Source organism: Gymnoscopelus braueri, assembly GCF_963280865.1.
Source record: "Gymnoscopelus braueri genome assembly, chromosome: 2".
Classification (NCBI taxonomy): domain Eukaryota; kingdom Metazoa; phylum Chordata; class Actinopteri; order Myctophiformes; family Myctophidae; genus Gymnoscopelus; species Gymnoscopelus braueri.
The window spans coordinates 63,036,336-63,062,538 of NC_137604.1; the positions used below are offsets into that span (position 1 = coordinate 63,036,336).

The window sequence follows — 26,203 nt, forward strand, 5'->3', positions numbered from 1 at the left end:
GAAACGGGACATTCTGCATAATGAGTACTTTCTACTTGTGGTACTTAGTGTCAGCCCCTACAGGCAGAGGGGGTAAGGTGGGGTAGTGGGGCTAACATTCAGCAAAAATATCACATCTACAAGCTTGTAGATCTGCTATTTTAAGCAAAGAGATTTGGATATAGTAGGGGGGAAAAGGAGCGGACCAAGTAGAGCCCTGGAGGATCTCGGTCAAAGTATACATCTACCAAGACGACTTACATAACTTGATGACTTACATGACAGCACAGAAAACTAATTAGGGCTGGTGTGAGCCTTAATGACTTCCTGTGTCCTTTGCAGTCGAGCTCTGCGGTGAGCTTTAATTGCTCTGTGAGCACTTTGTCAAATGGGCTCAACTCCACATCATTACATGTACATGTGTAATGATCTGCACTGCCTGTCAATGGGGACACCGAGTCGCTGACTCCTTCAAATGCTGGGAAACACACGCACGCGTGCACACACGCACACACACACACGCAAGGCGGCATTCCTGTTTGCCCTGAAGAAGGCCATCAGAGGCTAACATTGTGAAAAGTGCCTTGGAATACGTTTCTTTTTTTTACTTTAGTGGCTTCTAAGGACCAAAGAACACCTTCCAACATTTTTTCTTTATCTTCACTAGTTATTAGAACACTGTAGCGCTCCTCTTGTTCTGATTGTTGGGGTTTCCATGCTGGTGAGGACAGCAACATTTTAGGATGGCTAATGTTCGTTAAAATGACATTTTGTACCCTAAACCCAAACACAACCCCTAACCCTAAATACCTGATCCCAACCATGAGCCCAACCTGAATCTATTCCTAATTGTAAGCTTAGCTGTTAGCTCTAAACAATCGCAGTAAACAGGAAAACTACATTCCTCTTGTGGGGTTTTGGACCTCACTTGAGGCAAAGTATTGTTACCTGTGTACACACACACACACACACAAAGCCGAAAGAAACAAGCATATCTATCGGCTATTTGTGAGTGATTAATGCATATTTTTGTAAGTGTGGGTCCTGGGGAAACATTTCATTTATGTTTTGGGCCTCTAACTGAAAATGTTTGGGAACCCCCCTGATCTAATACTCTCATTAAATAAAAAAAACTTAATGACAAAAAAAAGTAATCTCTCATTCTGTGATTTCTATCATTTTCCCTTCATTGTTGGAAGGAAACATACGCAATGATACAGCTGTGGTTCCAGTTTTTAGGGTTCATGTTAAGAAATAAAACATCAAATAGAGGCTTTCATTTGTTATTTATTTTCTTTATAAAGATCCTGTTAAGTGTGTGTGTGTGTCTGTGGGTGTGGTGGAGGTAGGATTAAACGGGACCCGCCTGCACCTGGACCAGAATAAACTCAGACAAGACACAGTCCATCAGTGGTGAACAGAAAGGATCAACCTTTTAGTGCCGAGGATTCATCCTGTTGCACTGAAGGGATTACACAGCCATTTGAGTCCTTATGTCAACAGCACATACAACACAATACAATGACCCACTGCTCTGTTTACAATGAACAGCAGACAGGGGGGGGGGGGTTGTACCTGAACGGAGGGGAAGTGGAGGAAACCACATGCACCATCATGTTTTAAAACCAGTGGAGGGGAAGTACTCTGATTGTTAACTTAAGTATCAATTCCACAATACCGGGCTGTTACAAGTAAAGGGCCCGCACTCACAATTGAAAAGTACCAAAAGTATTGGCAGAAAAATGGACTTAGTACTCATTTTTTGGGAAAATAGCAGATCGACGAGCTCACAAGTATAGCATAGGGGTTTGTGTTAATAATACAAATCTGCACTAGTAACTGATGTTTTCAAATACAGAATAGATGTAGTGGAATAGTATAAAGTATCAACAAATGTATATACTCGTGTAAAGTAAAAGTACCTCAAGTTGTACCCAAGTACAGTATTTGAGTAAACAAGTTTAAAAGCACATATATAGAATGAAAACATTTTTCATGGTAATACTATCCACCTTCACCCTCAGTCACCCCACACTGCCACACACACACACACACACACACACACACCTTGCTTAAATTTGTTCCCTCAATGCTGGCCCCTAGTGGTAGGATTCAACTGATACAAATCAAGGCTGATTTATACTTGGTTGCTCGCTGGTGTCGCACAATGAAAATAGCAGATCTACAAGCTGCGATGCGTTGTAAGCTTGTAGATCAGCTATGTATAAATCAGGCTGTTAAGGCTGCAAATCATAACGTTTTTCTTCAGTGAATAAAACATCCAATCCGTAGAGTAAATTAATGTTATTTATGTTGTGAGCTAGATCGGATATTTTAGTTATTTTCCCAAAATAAAAGACATCAGCAAACCTGCAAAGACACACTCATCATGAAGCAGACCACAAGAGTCTTCAGCCAAGTTGAAGAGAAGAGAAACAGGTTTATTTTTGTCCAAAAGATGTTCTACAATGTTCAGAGGGACCCTTTTAAAACTCAACATCCATCTATTAACGTTTCATTATTACAAAAAGGTAGGTACAGTTTCCGCCAGCACACACATACTGTAGCAAGTCTTCAGGAAAACAAAAAAAAACACCAAGTAGATGCCGAATAACAGCATTCATCTAATGCTGCATAGACCCAAGGTAAAATAGAATTACAAATATATATATATATAATTCATCTATGCGTTATTTATGGGGAACAACATTTTGATGTACATATTACACACACACTCTCACACTGCTATAATGGGCTGTTAACAAAATGAGAGGTGAAGACACACCCGGTTAGAAACATAGACATAAATATGTATATGCCGCATTGGCTACTGGGGCCTTACGTTAATCTCGCCGCCATATTAAGAGCTTGCCAAAACTTTACTGAAAGAAATATGCTTGAGTTGTATATAAAGTACACCTGAGACTAAAACTCTTTTCTGTTTTATAATCTTTACTGTCATTATCCACATAAGATAAGGTGTTTCGGTATGCAAACACACATCAACCACGTATCCTACAGTATATGATAACAGAACTACATGCTTAGTATTTGTAAAGAACCAAACTGCTTGAAAAGCGGTTGAGAATTCAGCGAGTTATGATTTAAGTAGTGGAGAGGCCGCCTGCTTCCATAGACATACATGCATTAGGCTTGCTCTCGCCAATATGGCGGCCCCATTGATCGCTCCAAGCAGCAGTAGCCAATGCAGTATATTTAACGTATATATATATATATGGTTAGAAATACCAGTGTGGGTTCTTCCTCCGAAAAAAAATACATTTCAGCCCAAAAAGTAAAACGTAAAGGTTAGCAGCTCAGGCAGGGCATGCTGGTCTCTTCTCTCTTATTTACAAACTAACAAGTTTCTCCAAATTCGACCACGTTTTGGTATACATCTTATATATCATATTATACAGTTCTTACACTTTTCTTCCTGTATTTAGTCTCAAATGCATACACACGTGCATATGTGCAATATGCAAAACATATCGTTGAGAGGAGTACAAATACACAAAGTCTTCAAATTGGTTTCAACTTCAGAAGTTGGTGGAGTGGTTTTGTGTGTTGTTTGTTTGTGTGTGTGTTTGTGTGTGTGTTTGTGTGTGTGTGTGTGTGTGTGTGTGTGTGTGTGTGTGTGTGTGTGTGTGTGTGTGGTCAATTCTCTCCGTTTTAAACAGCCGGGTCCTGGAAGCTGGTAGTGAGTGTGTCTGAATAAAAGCAGGACCCGACTGGGAGAGAGTGGAGAGACACACAGTTAGAAATCAAGGCACATACAGTACAGTGAAGTCACGTAATAATAACGCTGGTCCTTCAATTTCAATGGAATTACAAGAGCGTCAAATTCAATCGTTTTGTTTTGTGTTCAGTCCTACCTCACAACGTAGCCTCTAGACAGAAGGTACAGCAATTATAGGTTGTCTATATCTCAGCAAATACCAGGGGTCTTCAACAGGGGGTCAGGGACCCCTAGGGGGTACTCAGAGTTACTATGGGGGGGCTGCCAAATCATTGTGTGATAGGACCTTTTTTCTTTTCTTTTTACATTAACCACTTGAACCCTAGCATCCCTATTCTGGCGGAGAACGTTCTCTGAAAATAGTTGATCTACAAGTTCACAATGTGTAGGCTGCAACGCATTGTGAGCTTGTAGCTCCGCTGTTTTTGGCCGAAGAGAGCCGACCAAGTACAGAGCCAGAGGTCAAGTACCGAGGGTTTAAGTGGTTAAATGTCTGAAAAGCTATCTGCAACAATGTTATACAGCATGTAGTGGGGGTCCCTGCTTTCATCTCTCTCTCAGCTAGGGGGGGTCCTTGGCCCGAAAAAAGTTGAAGACCCCTGGCATAAACTGCTTCGACGTGACGCCACAGACAGCGGTTGTGAATGCCCTGGAGTAAAGTTCCTAACACACAGAGGCAGTTTCTTTTTACATGACACAACTGTTGATTGTTTCATAAGTACACATAAAGCGTAGATTACGCAGCGATAAAACATCAAACTTTTTTATCTGGAACAAGGCCGATTTTCCACCGAAAATAAAAGCATCGACCTGTATGAATGAGGCATCAGCTATATTCACTGCTGCATTTTCACAACGTTTATTTATTCGTCACAGCCCCAGTGTGCAAAGACCTGAAATCTAGCACCTGCTTGTAGGTGTATCTTCAACACTAGTTATGTCTCCATCCAAACGTCTGTCAAGAGAGCTTTAATTGCACTTTTTTTAAAAGCCATAAAGAATAATATGCAAATTGGGAATGTTTCCATCAACTGGCCTAATCTTAACCCATTAAGATCGGGAACGCATCTGTGTCATTTTTAGATTTATTTGGCTATTCAAAAATAGCAGATATACAAGCTCATAGTGCGGCACTCTGAGCTTGTAGATCTGCTATTTGTGGAAAATCTTGAACATTTGTGCAAATATCTAAAATACATTTATTTTTTAAAGGGAACATTTGTAACTAAACGCTTTGCTTCATGAGGGTCCCTGGAACAACATATTTTGAGATGGAAGTCCGTGGCCAAATACATATCATTTTGAGGGTCCTTGACATGAAAAGAGTTTGAGAACGACTGGTATAGAAACGTACGTTTAAAAAAAAAACTGTTTTCAGAAGACATTTGTAGAATCCCAGAAGCAAAGATTTGAGTTACAAATGTTTGCTTTAAAAATATATATATATTGAAAGATTTGCACACATTTTCAGGATTAGCAACTACTAGCTCGTAGCGCAGCACCGAGTACCGCGCTATGAACTTGTAGATCTGCTATTTTTGAATGGCCAAAGAAATCTAAAAATGACACAGATTCTTTCCCCGGTCTTAATGGGTTAAAAGACAGAAATAGGATTACTACTGGTTGAGATGACAGTAGGAAGGTTGCTGTTGTTTCACTTTTTTTCTTTTTCATCACATCTTTATGAAGAAGGATCTTCACAAGGGGAGTACATTTTTCGTTTGTGGCATTAAGGCAGTTTGCCATCTTCTAATATAATGCACGATGACTCGCATCCGAGTCACAACTAAACATTGTGCGAATAAGCGTGCATGAGCACTCCCTACAGACCTACAGGCAGTTATATGGACTCCATTTTGTCCTGCGTTTCAAACAGGAATCCAGTCGCGATAGACGGTACGCATTGAAAAGGTTTTGAATGTTGGTTGGCAAAGACTTTCCTAAAGCATGTAGACCCCCCCCCCCCTTCTCACAAAAGTCGAGAAAAGAAATGAAAGCTAAATGGCAGAACATGGTAGCCATTTTTATCCCACGGGACGCACTTAAAAAACAGCCACCGGGATACAACATTCATATGCTGGAATAAAAAGGCTGTTTACAGTTTTCTCTCAATATTTATATATATAGAGTCCCCTGCTCAGCCCGATTTGTCAACTTGTACAAAAGTGCATTTCCCATGAATTGAAGTAATCGCAAAGATGATGAGATCAGAGGAGGAGAGATTCTGTGATTTGCTAATAACGCCATACAATCTTACACGGAGAGCAAGAAGAATGAGTAAATATGATCGTCAGAGATAACAACTAAATATTTAGTTTTTCTATTGTCGTTTTGCCAATTGTTCATGTAAAACATTTACAATCCTGAAATATTTAAATGGAAAGAACATGAGAGAAAGAGAGAGAGAGACAGAACGAGAGAGAGAGAGAAAAAAGGGCGAGTGGTGTTCCTGTAGTGTCTGTGGGGAGGTCGTTTCATTTGGGAAGCTCAGACTGAGCTGTGTGTGTGTGTACATATGCGTGTGTGTGTGTATGCGTTTGTGTGTGTGTGTGGGTGGGTAAATATGAAGTAGGAAAGAGGAATGCTTAATGCCCGAATTATACTTTGTTGCGCGACACGGTGCTCAACAGAAACACCCGAAATACAGGCTTGTAGATCCGCTGTTTTCGGTGCGCGACACTAGCGCGGGCGACTACACATAAACCAAGCCTTAGTGCTCTTCAAGCCAAGATGGAGTGTCAGCGCCCGGCACTTTCAACTTGATGTGGAACTGCTTGAGCGTCTGTTCCAGCTGCTGTTGGTTCCCGGCGTAGTACGCAGCGATGGCGTTGTGGAACAGGATCAGCTGGTTGTGCAGAACCTTCACCTGATTGGATAACAGACAGACAGAAGGACAGAGAGAGAGACACTTTTCTTTAACATCATCCAGGATATATGGACATTCACACCCGAGAGCTGCCCAGTACAACAGGGTTGTACAGTAGAAGCATCCAATTCTTTAGCTATTCAAAAATCGTAAAAATGTCTGCAAATCTTTGAATATATATATTTTTAAAGTGAACATTTTAAACTCAAATCTTTGCTTCTGAATCCTAACAGTTTTTTTGAAAAAGTATATATATATATTATGTTGCTATAATATCAGTGGTTCTCAATGATATGAAATGTATTTGTCTGCAAACCCCCTCCAACTCAAAATATGTTGTTCCAGGGACCCCCAGAAGCAAATATTTGCAGATCTACAAGCTCATAGTGCAGTGCGGCACCAAGTGCCGCGCTATGAGCTTGTATAGCTGCTATTTTTGAATAGCCAAATACATCTAAAATGACACAGATATGTATCCCGGTCTTAATGGGTTAAAACGCTGGTCAGCTATCAGACGACATCTGTCCCTCCCTTCTCTAAAACACTCTGGCCAAAGCATCCTAGACTCTTCTCCCTCCGGACACCTCCTGGCTCCCAAGATGTGGAATGACCCCCCCCCCCCCCCCCCCCACCTTTCTCGTTCATAACTGCAGACTCACTCTCCATTTTCCACTGCAGTCTGAAAACTCACCTCTTCAGACTCTACCTCACCCCCTAGCACTCACCTCTTCAGACTATACCTCACCCCTAGCACTCACCTCTTCAGACCCCACCTCACCCCCTAGCACTCACCTCTTCAGACTATACCTCACCCCTAGCACTCACCTCTTCAGACCCCACCTCACCCCCTAGCACTCACCTCTTCAGACTCCACCTCACCCCCTAGCACTCACCTCTCAAGTGTAGTACAATCAACAGTCAATTCTGGTGTACCAAACCATGCAATGCTCAGCCTTCTATTGCCTTTCTTATCCAGGTGTATTACCTTGTATAAATTATACAAGGTTCGTTGCTGTCCGGCAGAAACCAGCTAACTCCATTATTCCACTTTTGCATTTTTTTCCATAAATCAGGGCCATTGAACACCCTTTACGTCTGTGTGTTGATAAAAAAATTATTGAACCAATGAAAAGTATTAAAAAGTGCTTCTGACAAAACGTTCTAACTCCATTGGAACCTCAAACTTTCTGCTAAACCAGCTAAGTTCACCAAAGGGGGGTGGAGTTAGCTGGTTTAGCTGACTCCAGGCTCCACCCCCTTTTGACCTCCAACCTCATTGTGAGCTTGGAGGTCCATTCAGCTGTTCTAATCAATGATGAACAAAACCTCCTAACTCCACTTTTTTTTTGTTTTTGAAAAATGAACATTTTGGAGTTGGCTGGTTTCTGCCGGACAGCAGAGATGTGTTTTATGTTTGTCTTAATGTGTTTAAATTGGTGTTAACACATTCACTGCCAGGGGCTTTCTAATGCTGGCAGGTAGCTTCTGCCAGCATTTTTAAGCATTCTGACAAATTTTTCAAGAACCACAGAATAATTATCTCCAGTATGATCGATCCCCTGATGGTTGCTAATCACAGAGGGTTTCACTGTGCTTGCAAAAAGAAATGTCATTGTAACCTCCCGTTCTCTTGTTATACCCAATTGAAAATAGCATGTTTTGGCAAAAATACATAGTAAAACACAGGAGCCGAGATACAGGATTTTAAAGTAATAAGTTAACCAGGAACCATTTTTTTGTTGAAATGACGGAGATCTCCATCAATGGCGGTGAACGGGTGGATTATAAACTACGGGGATCGGCGTCAATGGCAGTGAATGTGTGAAATGATGCGATTTGTTTTATTGATGTTTATTTTATCAGTTTTTTTTACCGTTTTTTTAAATTTATGGCTGTACTTTATCTCGCTATAGCAAAGCACCTTGTAACCCAGTTTCAAAGAGCGCTTCATGGAAGTTCATTATCGTTACCTTGTTCTCTTCCAGGAACTTGAGCTTAATGGAGACGTCGTTGCGCATTCTCTCGTACTTGTCACGATGGATCTGGAACTGCTGCTGAGACAGTTCGATCTTGGGCATGGTGGCTGCGTCACGCGGTCCCAAGTTCAACTCTTCCAGGTCCGTACGGTACGCATCATACTCGACTCTGCAATGAGAGAGAGAGATATCAGCATGGTTGTAAGACATCAAACTGCAGTACAGAAGTATATTTCATGTCTGCTATACAATTACAATACTGGTGGTTCTCAAACTTTAAAATTTCACCACCTTAACTCTGAGTTTCACCACCTTAACTCTGAGTGTGCAAATGGAACCAAATGGACCCTTACGGGTCCATTTGGTTCCATTTGTACACTCTCAGAGTTACAGACCTGCAATGCTGAATCACACTAGCAGCTACAAAGATACAGGCTACCATTCTTTTTCAACAGAAGCCGACATGAAGATACAAAGATACATCCAACGTTTGTAGCTGCTACAAAAGCTACAAAAGAGATGAGCTGGTTTCAACTTCAGCTACAAAGATACAAAGCTACAAATATGCTGTGTAGCTTTGTATATTTTGTATCTGCCAGTGTGAACGCAGTATAAAGGTCCATTTGGAACCCCCTATAGCGTTAAAGGGAACCGATAAGGAATCGGACCGTTAAGAGGGAATCTTTAAGGAACCGGAATCGATAAATTCCTAAAAGGATCCCAAACCCTAAACGTAGATGGAACATGTTGTGTTGTTACCTGGCTGACTCGTACTGCTTGATGTTCACCATGGTGTCTTCAATGGTCTTGTCCACCAGCGTGTTCACACTGGAGATGAAGAAGGTGATGGCGCTCAGCAGCGTCTCTCCGTTTTTGGACAACAGCCTTTGGGTCTCAGCGTTGTAGCCAAACTCCTCCTGGAAGGACATTTTTTCAATTTGTCTCCTTACTGTAGCACATACTACGGGTTATCAGGAAATTATTTACAAATATAACTGTTCCCTCAACAAATAAATATATAAAAAAGGTGTAGATGCTTCTCCACCCTGACAAAGAGTGTAGAAAAAAATATACAGTATATAGAAGTTTACACTAAATCACTTTATTATCAATTATTAACCACTTAAACCCTACAGTATATATCTGCTGTCGGACAGAAACCAGCTACCGGACCGGTATGTCCAAAATATAAACTTTTCAGAAAATAAAACACCATGTTTTTAGAACACCACAACACTGCCCCATCAAAGTTGATAGGGGGGGGGGGTGTAAGTACGGGGGGGGGGGGGGCAGGGGCGCACAGCAGCTGAAGTCCTTGTCATGTATGTCTGTCTGTCTATCAGTCCCTCCTGGTACACACAACAACACCACTGACCACTTTAACACACAGGGTGTTCTATAGCACTGATTTATATAAAAAATGGAGATGGAGATGGTTTCTGCCCGACAACAACGGTATACTTTGTTGACTGGCAGAAACCAGGGATCTGTACTTTGTTGGCCGCCAGCTTTTTTTTCCCTCTACACCAAATCTCTTCACTGAAATAGCCGATCTACAAGCTGGCAAAAGTAAGCTACAAGCTCACAATGCGTCGCATTGCAACACGTTGTGAGCTTGTAGATCTGCTATTTTCTGCCAATATTTGACTTTTTTTTTCCTCGAATGTTTGCCTATTATGACATGCATAGAGTAGGGATGCTAGGGTTCATGTGGTTAACCTTGGCATCCCTGTTTTGGGCATGTTCACTTTTCTTTTTTCCTGAAAATGATCTACAAGCTCACAACACGTTGAATTTTTACAATTTTGAATTCAATTGTTGTTAACTCGTGATATTATCAAACATATCAGACAGTCTACATTTGCCGCATAGGAAATGCATGTGCATGTTTAATTCAGTCTGACCAGAAGCAGGGATAAAACACATCCCTTTAAAAATGAATGAGACCCTGATCAGACTCACGTGGAGTTCTGGTGATTTGAGGCTGAGGTCGGCGAAGGCGTCTCCCAGTTGCCTCTGCGTCTGCATGATCTGAGTCAGCTGGTTGGCCAGCGTCTGGGCCAGCTTCACCACGTGTTCGTACTTCCTCTTGTTGTCTCGTAGGACCTCGATCTGAGCCTCCAGCTCCACATCCACCGTCCTGGAGCCACGGCCCATCTTCTCTGACAAGATCTGCCTCGTACACTGTGGAACATATATGGTACATCATTACATCATATTACTATTAGTAATATATAGACTAGTACAGTTTCTCAAACTTTTTGCTGTCAAGGATCCCCAAATTTAAAATATGTTGTGCCAGGGACCCCCAGAATAGAAGATTTGTGTGTCAAAAATGTTCAATCGTGCCGCACTGCGAGCTTGTAGATCTGCTATTTTTGAATAGCCAACGTATATATGGATAAAGCGGTTAAAATGATTGTGATGCTACATTAACTACTTTTGCTGGGGACGCCCTGGAACCCCTTCAAGAACGGACCCCACTTTGAGAACCACTGGACTAGTACACTTAGATAAAAGCAAAGGGAGACTGAATTCCTTTATTTCACATTAAAGGATAGTTTAATATCTTTGTTTACATTTCTGCTATAGCATAAGAACATTGGCCCCGATTCACAAAGGGGTCGTAAGAGGGCCATTGGCCCCGATTCATAAAGGGATTTACGACCATATTTTGTACCTACCGGCATTTAGGACAAATCCTACACCTGCGGTCGGATTCATAAAAGTTTTTTGGTCTGTGTTTTGTGCGTCAGGTGCGCACGTTCTCAGGTCAGCCCTGAGGCTGTCTTACCAGGGCTGAAATGTGCGTATGTCTTTAGAATGCTTTATTCTTCATGCCAAAATCAATTACAACAGTGGCAAACCTCAAATAAAATATATATGTGCCCAACATTTGTCAACACATATATATAAAAAATAAAATAATAAATGTCAAACTATATATTGCTTGTAGCCTACAGTATGCATCATATATATATACCTTATATATATATATACCTTTTTACCTTATATATATCCTTTCCACGTTTTATTAGCCTTTTATTTGGTAATGGGGTTAAACCTTGTAAACTTATTTATTCTCATTACACATGAGAGCATTTATTACGTGATCCGCTTCCAGACAGAACAGTAAGTTGTCAAGGCGATGCGAAGCCGCATCTGTTATCTTTAGACGAGGCGGAGTTGAACTTCAAACTTTCATCAGCGTTGCCAGATGTTGTGAGAGAAATAAGCAACCAGGTCTAGGAAAACAAGCCCAAAAGAAGCAACTGGCACTTAGGCCATTATAAGCACTTTAATTAAACCGTTGTGAGCTTGTAGATCTGCTATATTTAAAAAAAATCTTGTAATAAAATGTGCAATATTTGGAAGATTTTTTAAACATTCTAACAACACAAATCTGCCTCCAGCTGGCACAAAACATTTTCAGATGGGCTTATAGGGATAAATTAGCCTACATATTAACTTGGGGGTCCATGTCATAAAAATATTTGAGAACCACCGGTTAAAACAATTGAACAATTGTGAAGCAAGCCCAAATAACCAACTACACTTTAGAAACAAGCCCAAAAAACCGCGGTCCCCACAGCTACCAATATTTACAAGCAACTTTACAGAAAAATAAGCCCAAATTCGCTTATAATAAGCGGACATGGCAACGCTGTTTAGCACGGTTCAGCACGGTGACGTTAAAGTTGGATGCTGTTGGACGCAGCCTTCCAGTGTAATCATCACACCTGGTCATACGCACTGGTTGTACGCACGTCTCTGTGATATACGAACCCCTTTGGGAATTGCACGTCCGTTTGTGACTACCAAAATACGACCGGCCTTTACGAACTTTATTTACCCCATATATACGACCCTCGTTATGAATCGGGGCCATTGTTATTTGGTATATCAAACCTAAATATAACAAAACTTAAAGGCATACTAGGTAACGTTTTCAACAAAACTAAAGTTAAATTGTATATCTTTTGTGAGTGGCAAAAGTTTCACAACACCCACTCCATGAATTTCACCCCCGGAAGCCTTTTATTTATATATTTTATATTGAACGTGGACTGGGGGGACTTTCCCGGGGAAATGACGTCATCTGGCCGGAAAACGGAGGTGGAAATGCACTGGTTTCCTGTTTGGCCAGGAACTACCGCAACGGTTTCCTGTTTGGCCAGGAACTATCGCGCTAATAACAAAAATGAACCTCACGCTGATTTTAAGAGAATGTAGGATTAGAAGATCGAAAAAGAACAGAAAAAGAAAGCACAGCTCATGGTAACTAATGCTCCACTGGCTAAGAGAAACGATCCGTAGATAGTATAAAACAATTAAAAGATCGCTTTTTGAAACGCTTCCGGCTTCCGGTGAAAACTAATGGAATTCTGGGTAATCGAGGACTAAGGAAATTGTATGCAGTGACGGTAGTGACCAGCAGAGGTTGCTAAAAATCGTTAGTTGTGAATTTGCATTGTACAACTTTAAGGAGTGAGATATGTGAGACATGAAGAGTGAGACACAGTTAACTCTTTCAGTGCCATGCTTATTTATGGAATTTTGGTTCCGAGTGCCACAACCAAAATTAATTGTAAAAAAAAAGTGCTTAGGAGCCAAGATACAGCCTTTTTCAGTAAAAAGTTAAACAAGAAGTGAATGGAGCAGCAAATCTTCAAATCATCATATCTTCGGTTCTGAACATGTTTTTCAAAAAAAAAAACTTTTTTTTAATCTTTCTTTTTTTTATGACGTATTTGACGTAGTGTGGCACACGGGGCGTCAGGCCTCATGACGTATTTGACGTATTGTGGCACTTAAAGAGTTAAGAGTGAGACAGGAAGAGTGAGACTTCTTCATTTTTTTAAATAAATGTTTTGACTAGATCGATTAGTCTGATTAACCACTTAAGCCCCAACGGTGTCACACAAAAATAGCAAAAAGATAGCATTGTGAGCTTGTAGATTGGCTATTTTTTTAAAATCGGTTATTTTATTAAAATCAATTATTTTTCATAATTGATTAAATCAAATAAAGTAGCTCCATTAACCGATGTACCCATAGTGACAAGCGCTGAGAGACAGAGAAGGAAAGAAACAAGACAGAATAAAGAGATGAGAGCATTACTTTATAAGTGTTGATACTCCATTTCCTCACTAACTCCAGCTTCTCCATGGCCGGGTTCTTCAGGTCATCAGCCAGGACCACCGCTCCACTAGTTGGCTGTCCTTGCATCGTGCCTGAACAATAAACACACATGTATGAGGAGAGGGTGGCTGACTTTAGGGTCATTTATACTTCATCACACTAACGTGTTGATCAACCAAAAAACGTTCCAAATTATTTCAAAGTATAAATTATATACTTTATTGGTCGATCAGAGAATAAGGGTAGATATACGTATATATAAATGTGCGTAATATATATATTTATATATATATATATATATATATATATATATATATATATATATATATATATATATATATATATATATATATATAAAAGAAATGTACATAGATACATATATATATTTATTTATGTTTGCTTGTTTTTTGGATACCCATCACATCCCATGGGGGAACTTCAGTTTTCAGCTTCCCCCAGCTGAGTGCTGCCCCACAGAGGAGCGCGGAGGTGGGAGCAGTTAGAGGTTAGGGGTCTTGCTCATGGACACTTCGACACATTGCTGAGAGCTGGAATCGTACCTGGGACCGCCAGAGTCCTAGGCAGGCTCACTAACCATTCAGCTATGGCCGCCCCATATATATATATATATATAGCAATTTCTAAAAAAGGTGAATTGAGATTCACCATTTAACCAAAGACTCAACGTGACTCAACTGTGTTGAGACAATTTGCATAAGAGGAAACAGAAGATGCTGATTATATATATCTATGACTTCAATGATTCTCTACTTTTTCCCCCTTTTTTTTTCAAGGACCCCCGTCTGATATGATTAGGCCACAGACTCCAAGGGTTCCCCATTTTGGGGTTCCCCAGACACAATATTGTAGGATCCCTGGGGGTCCCTGGAACCCACGTTGACATTCATCATTAATAAATAAGGACTGACATTTATATACATTTTTGTTAAAAAAATAATACCAAACACTCAAGAACAGCCCTGAGAATGTGGAAGCTCCTTGCTAGTGTTTCAGCAGAACAGGAAACACTGAAAATGCAGGTAAGGTGTCAAGCTGTGGAGTGTAGCAGCAAGCAGGAATCATAAGAAATACTTGAAGAGTTGAGCAAAATCAGGTTCTTGTTCATTTCCGGCAGCGTTCAGGAACTAGGAGCAGGTTAATACTGAGCCCCTGCCGTTACAAAGCAGACAACCATCTCAACCACTAGTTGTGTGTAAGTTTACGTCAACAGTTTAGTTTCTATAGAATACTGGTATTTACCCTATCAGCAATATTTAAGAAGTTATTTTGTTAAAAAGAAGTGTTGAATAGCTCTATGTTTGTGTATATTAGTGTTTGTTCAGTAACAGGGGTCTCTCTAGCCCTTTGTAAACAGAAAATACATTTTCAGGTCGGGATAAAATTTTGATTCAATCAGGAGAGAGAACTAAGACACTAACAATTTAAGCTGATAAAATGGGTTGTCTATTCTTATTCTATGAAATTGGTGTCCCACCTGAAAATGTATTTTCTTTACTAAAGCTGTGAAGGGTCTGGCTATGCAAGACTACTAAAGAGTTAGAGGGATGGGGAGTCCCCTGTTACTATATTTAATATAGAGAATATAGAACTTTAACTTAACAAAGAACTTTCAGCACCTTTAAAATCAGCAGTGAACTTGACAACAGTTTGATGTACAAATGTGTAATGAGTCTTCATTATACATTTCATTTTTATAAAAAGACACAATATAATGGTCGATCTCTTTAACACATTGAGTGCCAAAAACAGTCCGGACCGTTTTTCATAATCCAAACGAGGAGTGCCAAAAAAACATTAAAAAATATATATATATTTTTCCCCTTCACAGCACCAGGAGAAATCATTTTTCGAAGATTTAGACTCCAATCCACTTCCTGGTTAACTTATGACTTCAAAAGCCTGTATCTCGGGTCCTGTGTACATTTTTTTTTAATTATGTATTTTTGACTATTTGACTATTTTCAACTGGCTGCAACTATGGAACGGATTACCTAAAGTTTTTAATTTTTTCCCCCCGATTGTACGAGACCCCTGTGTGTGTAATGAGGGGATCACCGTGAGGACGGTGATCACTGAAAATATTTTGTGACTACTTGAAAAAGGTTAAAAAATGGTTAAAAATCCAGGCACTGTGAGTACCCCGTTTTAAAAAAACCCTGGCACTCAATGTGTTAACTGTAAATCAGCCCAGATTAACAGGAGGGATAAGGATAAGGATAATTCCTTTTAACAGGACGTTCATGAAAGTCCTTGCGGGCTTGTTTCCAATGAGGGCCTGTGAGCAATTAGGGGTTTAGAGTCTTGCTCAGGGACAAATTTCATTTCATCGACACATATGCTGGCGTGGCCTGGAATCGTACCTGGGGCAACCAGGGCCTCTGGCTCCCTAGGCTGGCTCACTAACCACTCAGCTATGGCCGAGGGAAAGTTGTTCTTCTACTTCGCCATGAGGAGTAAAGCTGGCAGCATACTTCAAACGAAGTCCAACTTTTTTCAGCTTGCCCAAACTGAACAAGCTCTCTGAGGACAAAATTGTTTTATACTCAATGTGGCTCCACTCTGAATGCTGAACGTTACACTATCCACTATACATACACTATACAGTACTGGAAAGGAATGGTGATTTTGTCACCTTTTTCGTCACCCTCTGACGTGCTTTGACATAATTTGTCTCGAAGATTTCACCATTTTTGGCGACAGACACAGTGGACAAAGTGTGTGCTAGCTCTCTCCATTAATTAACTGCTATCTCCTAACCTCCTCCGTCAGCTTTTCTTCACAACCGTCTATGGTATGTTTTCCCGGCAGATTGTGGAAATAAAAGCATGATATATCAATCATGAGTGCATTGAGTTTCTGACCAATCACGCACGCACGTTGCATTGGTGTCTCTGCGATGATGTTCAGCTAGTTCGAAAATCTTTAGAGGTGTGAGAACTGCCAAAACGAACTTCGGCAAGATAACACGTTTGTTTATTTGCTACGCAATGATGTCATGTTTTATTTATTACCTTGCCAAACTTCATTTCCGCAAGGAGTATACTGCAGCCTTGAGGCGTTGTGTCCACAGAAAGCGTTTTTTAGCTGGCTGCGCCTGTGTGCCATGCTTTTCTATGGGAAAAAGCATCGCACTTCTGGCATATTTTTTCTTTCACAGCAATGGTTGATAGGTTCGAACGAAGCACGTGTTAATAAAAACTGGCTGCGAGCGCTATGGACATGATATCCACCTGCTCATAGAACACATTCTGTGGACACAGCCCCTAAGAGAGAGGGAGAGAGAGGGAGGTGTGATTGTGACAGGAGCATGGACAGCAGCCAATAGAGGGGAACAGAGGCTCATGGTAAAGAGGTGGAAAGGGGCAAAGGGCTGATTGCGGTTAGTTTTGTGTGCACGACGGTGAATCAAAGCGGAAGGCAAATATCATCTCTGTCTTAAAGGTCCTTATCTCCATGGATACCTTTGCCAGCCTGACTATCGCTGTTAGAGCGTGCCAGGCGGCTAGCCGCCATCGAGCTGGGGGCCACCGGGGCCACGGGTGACGTGGGCTGGCTGACAGACCCTGTGAGATATTCAAGAGCGACCACATTGTTAGTGTAGCAACCATTTTAAACAACTTTCAACCTGGCGCTCCCTATTTTGGGCATGTCATTCGTGTGTTATATGCCCGTATATGGAGATCCCTTATGTCATCAGTATATGCCGCATGGCCCCTGTGCCCATACAGTATGGAGCTGGCTTATTTGTTTGCGCCTGATGTGATGACAACACATTGAGGTTAGACAACACACTCCATATTTGGGCGTAGCTGCATTGAGAACTCCTTATATAGTTATGGAGTCATAGAGACATGAGCGTGATGATGTGGTCCGCCCGATCCTCCCATTAGCCAATTTTAATATAAATAGGATGCTCTGAAATAAATAAAAAAACGTCTGAAACACCCATGATGTCATCTTGGTTTGAACCCGCGCCGTTTGCCTGGCGCTTTGGCTTGGGTGTAGCAGTGGCAAAGTTGGACTTTTCTCAACTTTGCCTGCCGCATCGCTGCCCCTGACAATACATGTAACCTTGCTGCTTTTTCTCCCAACGTAGATAGAGGCGGAATACCACTGCTGGTGTGAATTTAGCATACGTGATGAAAAGTCTTCGCTTAGACGGTTTTGCATGTTCAGGCACATGTGTATGCAAGTCATGTGACTTACACTCACTGTGAAGGTACAATGTAGATCCCCAAATCTAGACTTTTCTATTTCTAAGGTTAGTCTAAGGTTAGTACACAATTATTCCACCAGAGGGAGCTCCACAGACTTGGTACTTAGTAGATTCAAGAGACATGTTTTAATACTCTGCAGACATGTTTTAATACTCTGCAGCAGTTATGTGGAACAGGTTACCTGCAGGCCTTAAGTCAATGTGTTAACTTCAAGTCATCCATCAAGAGCTGGCAGACTAGCAGCAGGACCTAAACTATCTATTAGTTGAGTTGGTTCCATTTACAGTACCCATGTTGTTCTTTGCCATTTTACCTGTGTAGTGCATTGAAATTGTACTACACCCTGTACCACACAAGCTCTACAGCTTTTTTGTATTTTAAACTTTTCACAAAGTACAAACTTAATGGTAATGTAATTTATTTTTGGCAATACAAACATCAATCAATCAATCATTGGAACTACAATGCGTTGTTCTATAGCTACTGCCGGACATGGCGACAACAGCAGCTGTCTGTCTGTACTTAATACGTAATACGTACAGGGTTAGCAAGCACACACCCACTTTAAAAATCAATAAAACCATTTACTGCCTCAAGGACGAGAACGGACGTTGTTCCAGATTTTTTACTGGCAATGTTAGCAGACTCCTCAGCGAGACGAGTGCTTTCATTTGCATTTGTAATTAAAGACATGATGATGAAACGGGAAGAGGGCACAGCAAAATGCAGATCAGAGCTAATTCATTTAATCTCATCTGGATGAACACCTTTACAAATTCAAATCTGCCATTCATCAGATGAAAAGCCTAAGTGATAGCGGCTTGCAGAGTGCAACCGCTGCATGATGCAAAATCCATCAAATGCCACAAATTGATTTAAAATCAGCCTATGAGGGATAATACATTTATTATGTGGTCTATCGCAAACAAATTTTAGTTAAATGTCTGTTACGATTTAATCCAACAATTTGATACTTTCAGGAAAGACATCTCACATGCTGGAAGTCAGCTCGCACATTACGCAGCGTTGTGAGCTTGTAGAGCTGCTATTTTGGTGAAGAGAGTTGGTGTAGAGGGAAAAAGGAGAGGACCTATTATAGAGCCCTGGGCGACCCCCGTCAACCAAGTATATAGGGTTTAAGGGGTTAAATGGTTAACATGGGAGTGGATGGACTCCAAATCAGCTCCACATGCAGAGTGAAACAAGCGTTTACAATTTAATAAGACACCTTCATAAAAGTATCAATCAATCCTTCAAATACTCTTATTGCCACATTCACTTGTTGGTTTACATTTTATGGCGACACTGACAGCAAGTCACAGACAGTATGGACGCTCAAAAGTCAGAACGTTGTGAGACACGTAGAGCGTTGCATCGTTCGAATCGACACTTGTTGCTCCGAGCCTAAATTGGCCTTAATAATAACAATGAGCTAAAATGTTCCTTTAAAACAGAAGACTTGAGTGTTAACCACCCTGATATACTTAGTTGTGTGCCAGTGTCGAGCGTGAAAATAGCCGATCTGATGCGTTGTGAGCTTGCAGATCTGCTATTGTCCGTGCGTGCACACCACTGGCATGCAACGAAGTATAAATCAGGCCTTTAGAAAAAAAATAAAAATGTATTTTTTTACCTTTGTATGGTCCTGATTCAATGATGCCTTCTGTGGCAGCCAGGCTGCCGGGTGAGACAGATGCCTCTGAGAGGTAGGTATCGAACCGGGAACCTTCCGAGCCACCTTGTTCCGGCTACAATTCCACAGCATAGGAAATAACCATCCAACACTCAGTTTATGATGACCATCTTGTCAAATGTAAATTAACTGTTCTGTTAACCACTTAAGCCCTATTCTATACTTCATTGAACGACAGTGTCACGCAAATATAGCTACAACGCATCGTGTTTAGCTATTTTTTTAAATACATTTTTATCCAAAATAGAGATGCCAGGTTGAAAATGGTTAATTGAATTGACACTGTAGTTGCTTTTGTTTTTGTCATATGCCTCTAGAGGGCGACCTTTTACAGGTAACTCTCACCAACACATAAGAATAAATTAAAATAAAAACATTTAAAGAAATAGATGATCAATGTCACTCTAGGTGGAAATGTTCCAAGAATTTCCCCAAAAACGTCTACAAGGGCTTGTAAATCCGCTATTTTCACTATTTTTTAAAACAGGGCTTAAGTGGCTACACATTTTGCTTTCAAATGATGCATAATAAAAAGGTGGATTGCAGGTTACCCTCCTGAAGACGTCCTCTGGGTTCTCCTCCAGATCTCCATTGCTGGTCACCGAGATCTCAGCGGCTGAGCTTCTGTGGACCTCCTCAGCCATAACGCCACCCTGGAGGACCAAACATCACACAGACTGTAGCAGCAGCTCATTTCACTGGCAATGCATTGAAGCATTCCAAACCTACCTCACAGAAGAAGCATCTGGCATTTTTGTTACTGTCGGGTGGAAACCCTGTATGTCCGAAACTGTTCCTTTTATATTGTTATTATAATTATTATTAACCCATTTAGACCGGGAAAGAATCTGTATCATTTTAAGCTTTCTTTGGGTTATTCAAAAATAGCAGATCTACAAGCTCATAGTGCGGCACCGAGTGAGCTTGTAGATCTTCTATTTTTTGAATAAAATCTTGAAAGTGTGTGCAAATCTTTGAATACATTTTCAACTCAAATCTTTGCTTCTGGGGGTCCCTGGAACAAAATATTTTCAGACGGGGGTCCGCCGCCAAATACATATCATTTTGGGAGGTCCTTGACATGAAGAGCAATGAAGAACCACTGATACAGTATATAGCAACATAAGTAAAACACAAAATAAGCAATAAGAAGCAATAAGATTTGAGTTACAAATGTTCGCTCTAAAAAATACATATATTTAATATATAGATTTTCCCGATTTTTCAAAAATAGCAGATCTACAAGCTCATAGCGCGGCACTTGGTGCCGCGCTATGAGCTGACACAGATACGTTCCCGGTCTTTGTGGGTTAATTCAATAAAATAGTGAAATTAACCGATCTACAGTACAAGCTCACAACGCATAGATCGGCTATTTTCTCTACTTTTTTTGGGACACTCTTGTATTATTGTTTTATTTATTGCTTGTTTTTATGTGCCCTTTGACACATGTATTGCAATATTGGGCTATACTAAAATGATGAAGACATTAATATAAAAAAAATCACACCCTGTGTGAAGTGGGCGGTGTCTTCCTAGCTAACCACAATACTGAATGGAGTCAACCAATATATATGCTTTGATCTGAAAGAGCCACTTAGTGTCAGCATGTGTCTTGCTAGCTAATCACAATACTGAATGGAGTCGATCAATCATGTACAAAAGATAAATACATTTATCTTTTGTAAAACACACTTTATGATGGACAAAACCATAACTTAAAAAAAACAATAGTTTGGGTTTTTTTTAAGTTATGGTTGCTTATATAGGGCTATGCACATGTGTCATGTGACACTGGCCAATCACAGTCCTGAATAGATTGTGATTGGCCAATCACAGCGCAGGATAATTGTACAAATTTCCAAACCTCACTTTTAGGGCCGGTTTCACTGCCCAAGATATTTGTACATTTTTCCAAATCTCACTTATAGGGCCGGTTTCACCGCCCAAAAAGCATTAAAAGTTGAAATATGGAGATATGAGGTTTCTGCCCGACAGCAGTGGTTTCCTTGTAAAATAAGCCTCATGTTGTCCTATACTACTTTATGTCACGTGGCAGTTGAAGGGCTGCCATCTTGTGGACATCGCGCCAGGAGAACCACTGGGTGTATATATAGCGTCATAATATGTATATAATATCATAACAGATCAGCTTCTATAAGTTCTTCAGTACTAGGTGAAGTACCGTACTATACATTACAACATACTAGACAATATAATGTAATCCCCTTTAGTTGTTTTGGGATATTTGCTGTCACTGTACATTTAAGCACATCCGTCCTCTGCATATCCTCCTGACTATTAGGAGCAGTGGGCTCTATTAATACAGCGCCCGGGGAGCAATTAGGGGTTATAATTAAGTGTCTTGCTCAAGGACACTTCGACACAAGACTGGGTGGGCCTGGTGTCGAACCAGAGACATTTTGCTTACCAGACAGCCTCTCGAGTCTCTCGACCCACCCTTATTCATCATGGACATGGATGATATATCATTTTATCCTCCATGTCCTTTTACCAAAGTTCAGCAGACTCCTCCAGATATGTTTGAATGTTAAAACATCCTCCACATGACTTAACTGGTAGATTTTGAGTATGGTACGTTTCTTGTGTCAACCCATTAAAACCGGGAAAGCATCTTTAGATTTTAGCGTTGGCTATTAAAAAATAGCAGATATACAAGCTCACACACAAGCTTGTACATCTGCTATTTTTTGAAAAAAAAAATTGAAAGTCTTGAAAGTGCGAGAACTACTGATTTAGAAGGCATTTGTAGCATCGGCCTCAGGTCTTAATGGGTTAAATAAAAGGTTATCACACCCACGCTTCAACCACTGAGCTACCATATTAAAGGAGAATTCCGGACAAATTAAGTGTTATCTTTGATGTCTCGTTACTCACCTACCGATGTGAAAAGTAGCGTTCTTTTTTTTCATATATTCCCCTGTCGTCATTTTTTAAACACCCTCCGTTGTTATAATGGGAGCGTGAGGGTTAGTGAAATTCGTCTATTATAACCGACGCAAAGTTGTTTTTTTCACTACTAGTATTCATAGTAGAGTCTCATGATAGTCAAACATGCGTTGAAACTATCTGCGAGGCTGCCGTCAATGGCGAACGATTTAACACTGGTTGCTTGTTTCTTCCAGAACCTGGCAACTCGTGTTGCCAGATTCTGGAAACAAGCAACCAGTGTTAAATCGTTCGCCATTAACGGCAGGCTCGCAGGAATTTTCAGCGCATGTTTGACTATCATGAGACTCTACAATGAATCGTAGTAGAGAAAAAAATAACATTGCGTCGGTTATAATAGACGAACTTCACTAACCCTCACGCTCCCATTATAACAACGGAGGGTGTTTAAAAAATGACGACAGGGGAATATATGAAAAAAAAGAACGCTACTTTTCACATCGGTAGGTGAGTAACGAGACATCAAAGATAACACTTAATTTGTCCGGAATTCTCCTTTAACTGAGGAATGACCATCCGATATGAAACCAATACAAGCATGACTATTACTGGATTCATTCTAAAGATCTACTGCCAGTCTCCATGGAAATGCTTTACACAAGGGTTTTCAGGGCAGAAATGCCTGCTATGATTTTAAAATGCCTGGTTTATTTATAGTTGGTTGCGCGTCATGTCACACTGAAAGTAGCAGATATACAAGCTCACGACACATGCGTTGTGAGCTCTGCTATTTTCGGCACGGGGCACAGGCACACAAACCAGGCTTTTTACAATGACGTTCATTATTGCAGCTCAAGTCAAACTACAGTATGTGGGTCAAGCTGAAGACCTCATCATTGTTTGACTTCATTACGGTGTACTAGCCTGGCTCGCAAGGAATCTAGGCGAAACAATTTGTACGAGACAGACTTGTTAAGAGAGCCGTTCTCAGAACATACATTGTAGGCTGGCCCTTAGTTCGTGATGTTATAACTTCACGTTCATTTTGGGAGATTAAACAGTAGATCAGTGGTTCTCAACCAGTGTTCCAGGGACCACCAGCGGTCCTTGAGGGGGTTCCAGGTGGTCCTCAGCTAAATGATGGAGAGTTGGTAACCAAACCTTTTAGTTAAAGACCCTTATAGATCTTTAACATTACATTATTGTTAAACATCTACATTACTTAATTAAAGAACTGTTATTTTGATCAACGTTTGCCTGTTATCTCTCCTATGGTACCACATCAATACAGGAATTGTGGACAAAATCTTATCCAACGATAAGTTTTGGGTCTGAGAGTCAAAATCTCATCAAATGGTGGTTCTGTGGCTCAAATGCTGAATGAATAATGGACCTTGATATGAAAAGGGATGAAAACCACTGCAGTAGACCACAACGACACAAACGTGATACAAAGGAAGTAAAGTGTGTCAGTGGGCCCTCAGGGGAGTGTCATTCACTCTTTTCTCTGCCAAGTCACCGTGTCACTTTGCCAGACCAGAGAGGAATAAAATCACTGACCAGCATACTCCCTTATTTATAGCTACAGGCTTGAGCTAAACTCCACAAAATATTGCGTGGCAGCAATTCACAGGGAAGAAAGACTAACCTATTATGTCACGATGGATTGTTAAATAAACTCTGTAGAAGACTGATGCCTCTTTGAAACCTATGCAAAACAAGTTCACCTTTGCCGCAGAGACACACACACACACACACACAGTGCAAACTGATACTGTGACACGTTGGCTAAACAGCGGGCCACTTACAGTCTGAAACAGTGTTTCCAGATTTTGCAAGAGAAACAAGCTACTAGGTCCAGGAAAACAAGCCCAAAATAAGTGACTAGGGGCAGGTCAGTCAAACTTTAATGTCTAATGTTGTTTCAGAGCAGCGGTTCTCAAACATTTTCATGTCAACCCCCCAAAAAATTGTTAATCTATTCTAGCGTCACAATCATTTTAGCCATATTTTATACTTTGGCCAAAAGAGCTAAAAGTTTCTGACGGTGTGTATATTCTTTGGTTTAACCATCAGAGACCTCCTCCTATACTTTGGCCATTCAAAAATAGCAGATATACAAGCTTGAAGATCTACACTTTTTGGGCGGTGTAGCCGCCCCTATAAGTGGGGTTGGGACACCTCATTAGTACACCCTTCGCTGTACTGTGATTGGCTCATAATTAGTACACCCCTAGCATTAGTACACCCCTAGCTGTACTGTGATTGGCTGACTCTATTGGCTGACTCTATTCAGCACTGTGATTGGCTAGCGAGACATGATGAAATGAATAACCTATAAATAGGACTATGCACTTAAAAAAAAACATTTAAGTGAGCTTCCATCACTGTGATGACCACTGTGATGACCACACCGCCCACTTCACACTGGGTGTGATTTTTTTTTTATCATGAACATTTCTGCAAATATTTGAATATACAGTTTATCATTAAAGCAATCATTTTTAACTCAAATCTTTGCTTCTGGCGGTTCCTGGCACAAAATATTTTTGATATGGGGGGTCCGCAGCCAAATGCATATCATTTTCATATCCTTGACATGAAAAAGTTTGAGAACCACTGGCTTATAATGAGCAAAGTTGGCAACACCGGTCTGAAACACAAGTCAGTGGATTTTTAGTAGGCCACAGGCTGGGTGACCGTATAACAATTTGTGGCAACACAAAAAAAAATAGGTTTATTTCAGACCATGTCCTCCTGTCTAAACGTTACAGCCACTGCTGGCTGGGTCAGTTTCCTGTACTGTGTGGTTTAGTTACACTAGACCAGGGAACTGGGACAATGACCTAATCCATTGGTTCTCAAAGTGAGGTCCACAGGGGTCCTTGAGGTGGTTCCAGGGGGTGTCCCCAGCAAAACTTAAATAAACTTAAATAAAAAGCAAAAGTTAAATAAAATGTAGCATCACAGTCGTTTTAACTACTTTATCCATTATGTTGGCTATTCAAAAATAGCAGATCTACAAGCTCACCGCGTGGCACCGAGTGCTGTGCTGCGAGCTTGTAGATCTGCTATTTTTGAAGATTTCTTTTAATGATATCTAAAATGTTTGGAAACTTTTGAATAATTGTGATTTTTTAAAACATAAATTTTCTCTTCTGGGGGTCTCTGGCACAAAACATTCTCAGATGGGGGTCCGCGGCCAAATAAATATCAATTTGGGGGTCCTTGGCACGAAAACGTTTGAGAACTACTGACTTAATCAGTATAAAGCTCTTTGACAAGCAAGACAGGTCAGGACTATAAAAGCACAAATCCATTCAACCTTGAGCTGGCCTGGCAGTTAACTTGGCAAAGTATACTGCTATAGACCGCCGAAGTCTGACGTCATTTACACATCCTTTGTTTGTCTACCTGGTTCGCAGTTTGGAACCCCCGTTCTGAATCCCATAGACGTATTTAATATCGCGTCAAATAAGAACTGTGTTCCAAAAATAAACAAATGACCCCGGCGTGTTGACTCTTATGGATATGAAGCATCAACTGACGGTGAGAAAACGCTAATGTTACTTCCGCCGAATTAGTTACATTTTCGCCAGAAACAGACTGTATCAAATATAAGTGACTGACTATCATAAACGATACAGAACCCCCTCCCTG

The 26,203-nt window shown here is 40.7% G+C and overlaps 1 protein-coding gene across 3 annotated transcripts in view; it reads right to left on the minus strand.

Moving 5' to 3' along the window:
• Positions 1-2,394: 2,394 nt before the first annotated feature.
• Positions 2,395-26,203, minus strand: part of arfip1 (ADP-ribosylation factor interacting protein 1 (arfaptin 1)) — a 35,654-nt gene continuing 11,845 nt past the window's right edge. For 2 of the 3 annotated variants that reach the window (XM_080456693.1, XM_080456691.1), the window contains 8 exons: positions 20,185-20,286; positions 19,574-19,688; positions 17,185-17,286; positions 13,682-13,794; positions 10,523-10,744; positions 9,320-9,477; positions 8,555-8,729; positions 2,395-6,584 (listed from right to left, as the gene is read on the minus strand). In XM_080456693.1, coding sequence (XP_080312819.1) covers positions 6,429-6,584; positions 8,555-8,729; positions 9,320-9,477; positions 10,523-10,744; positions 13,682-13,794; positions 17,185-17,286; positions 19,574-19,688; positions 20,185-20,277 — 1,134 coding nt within the window. In that variant the 5' untranslated portion in view covers positions 20,278-20,286 and the 3' untranslated portion in view covers positions 2,395-6,428. The remainder of the gene's footprint in view (positions 6,585-8,554; positions 8,730-9,319; positions 9,478-10,522; positions 10,745-13,681; positions 13,795-17,184; positions 17,287-19,573; positions 19,689-20,184; positions 20,287-26,203) is intronic. The other variant, XM_080456692.1, reaches the window with a different exon arrangement.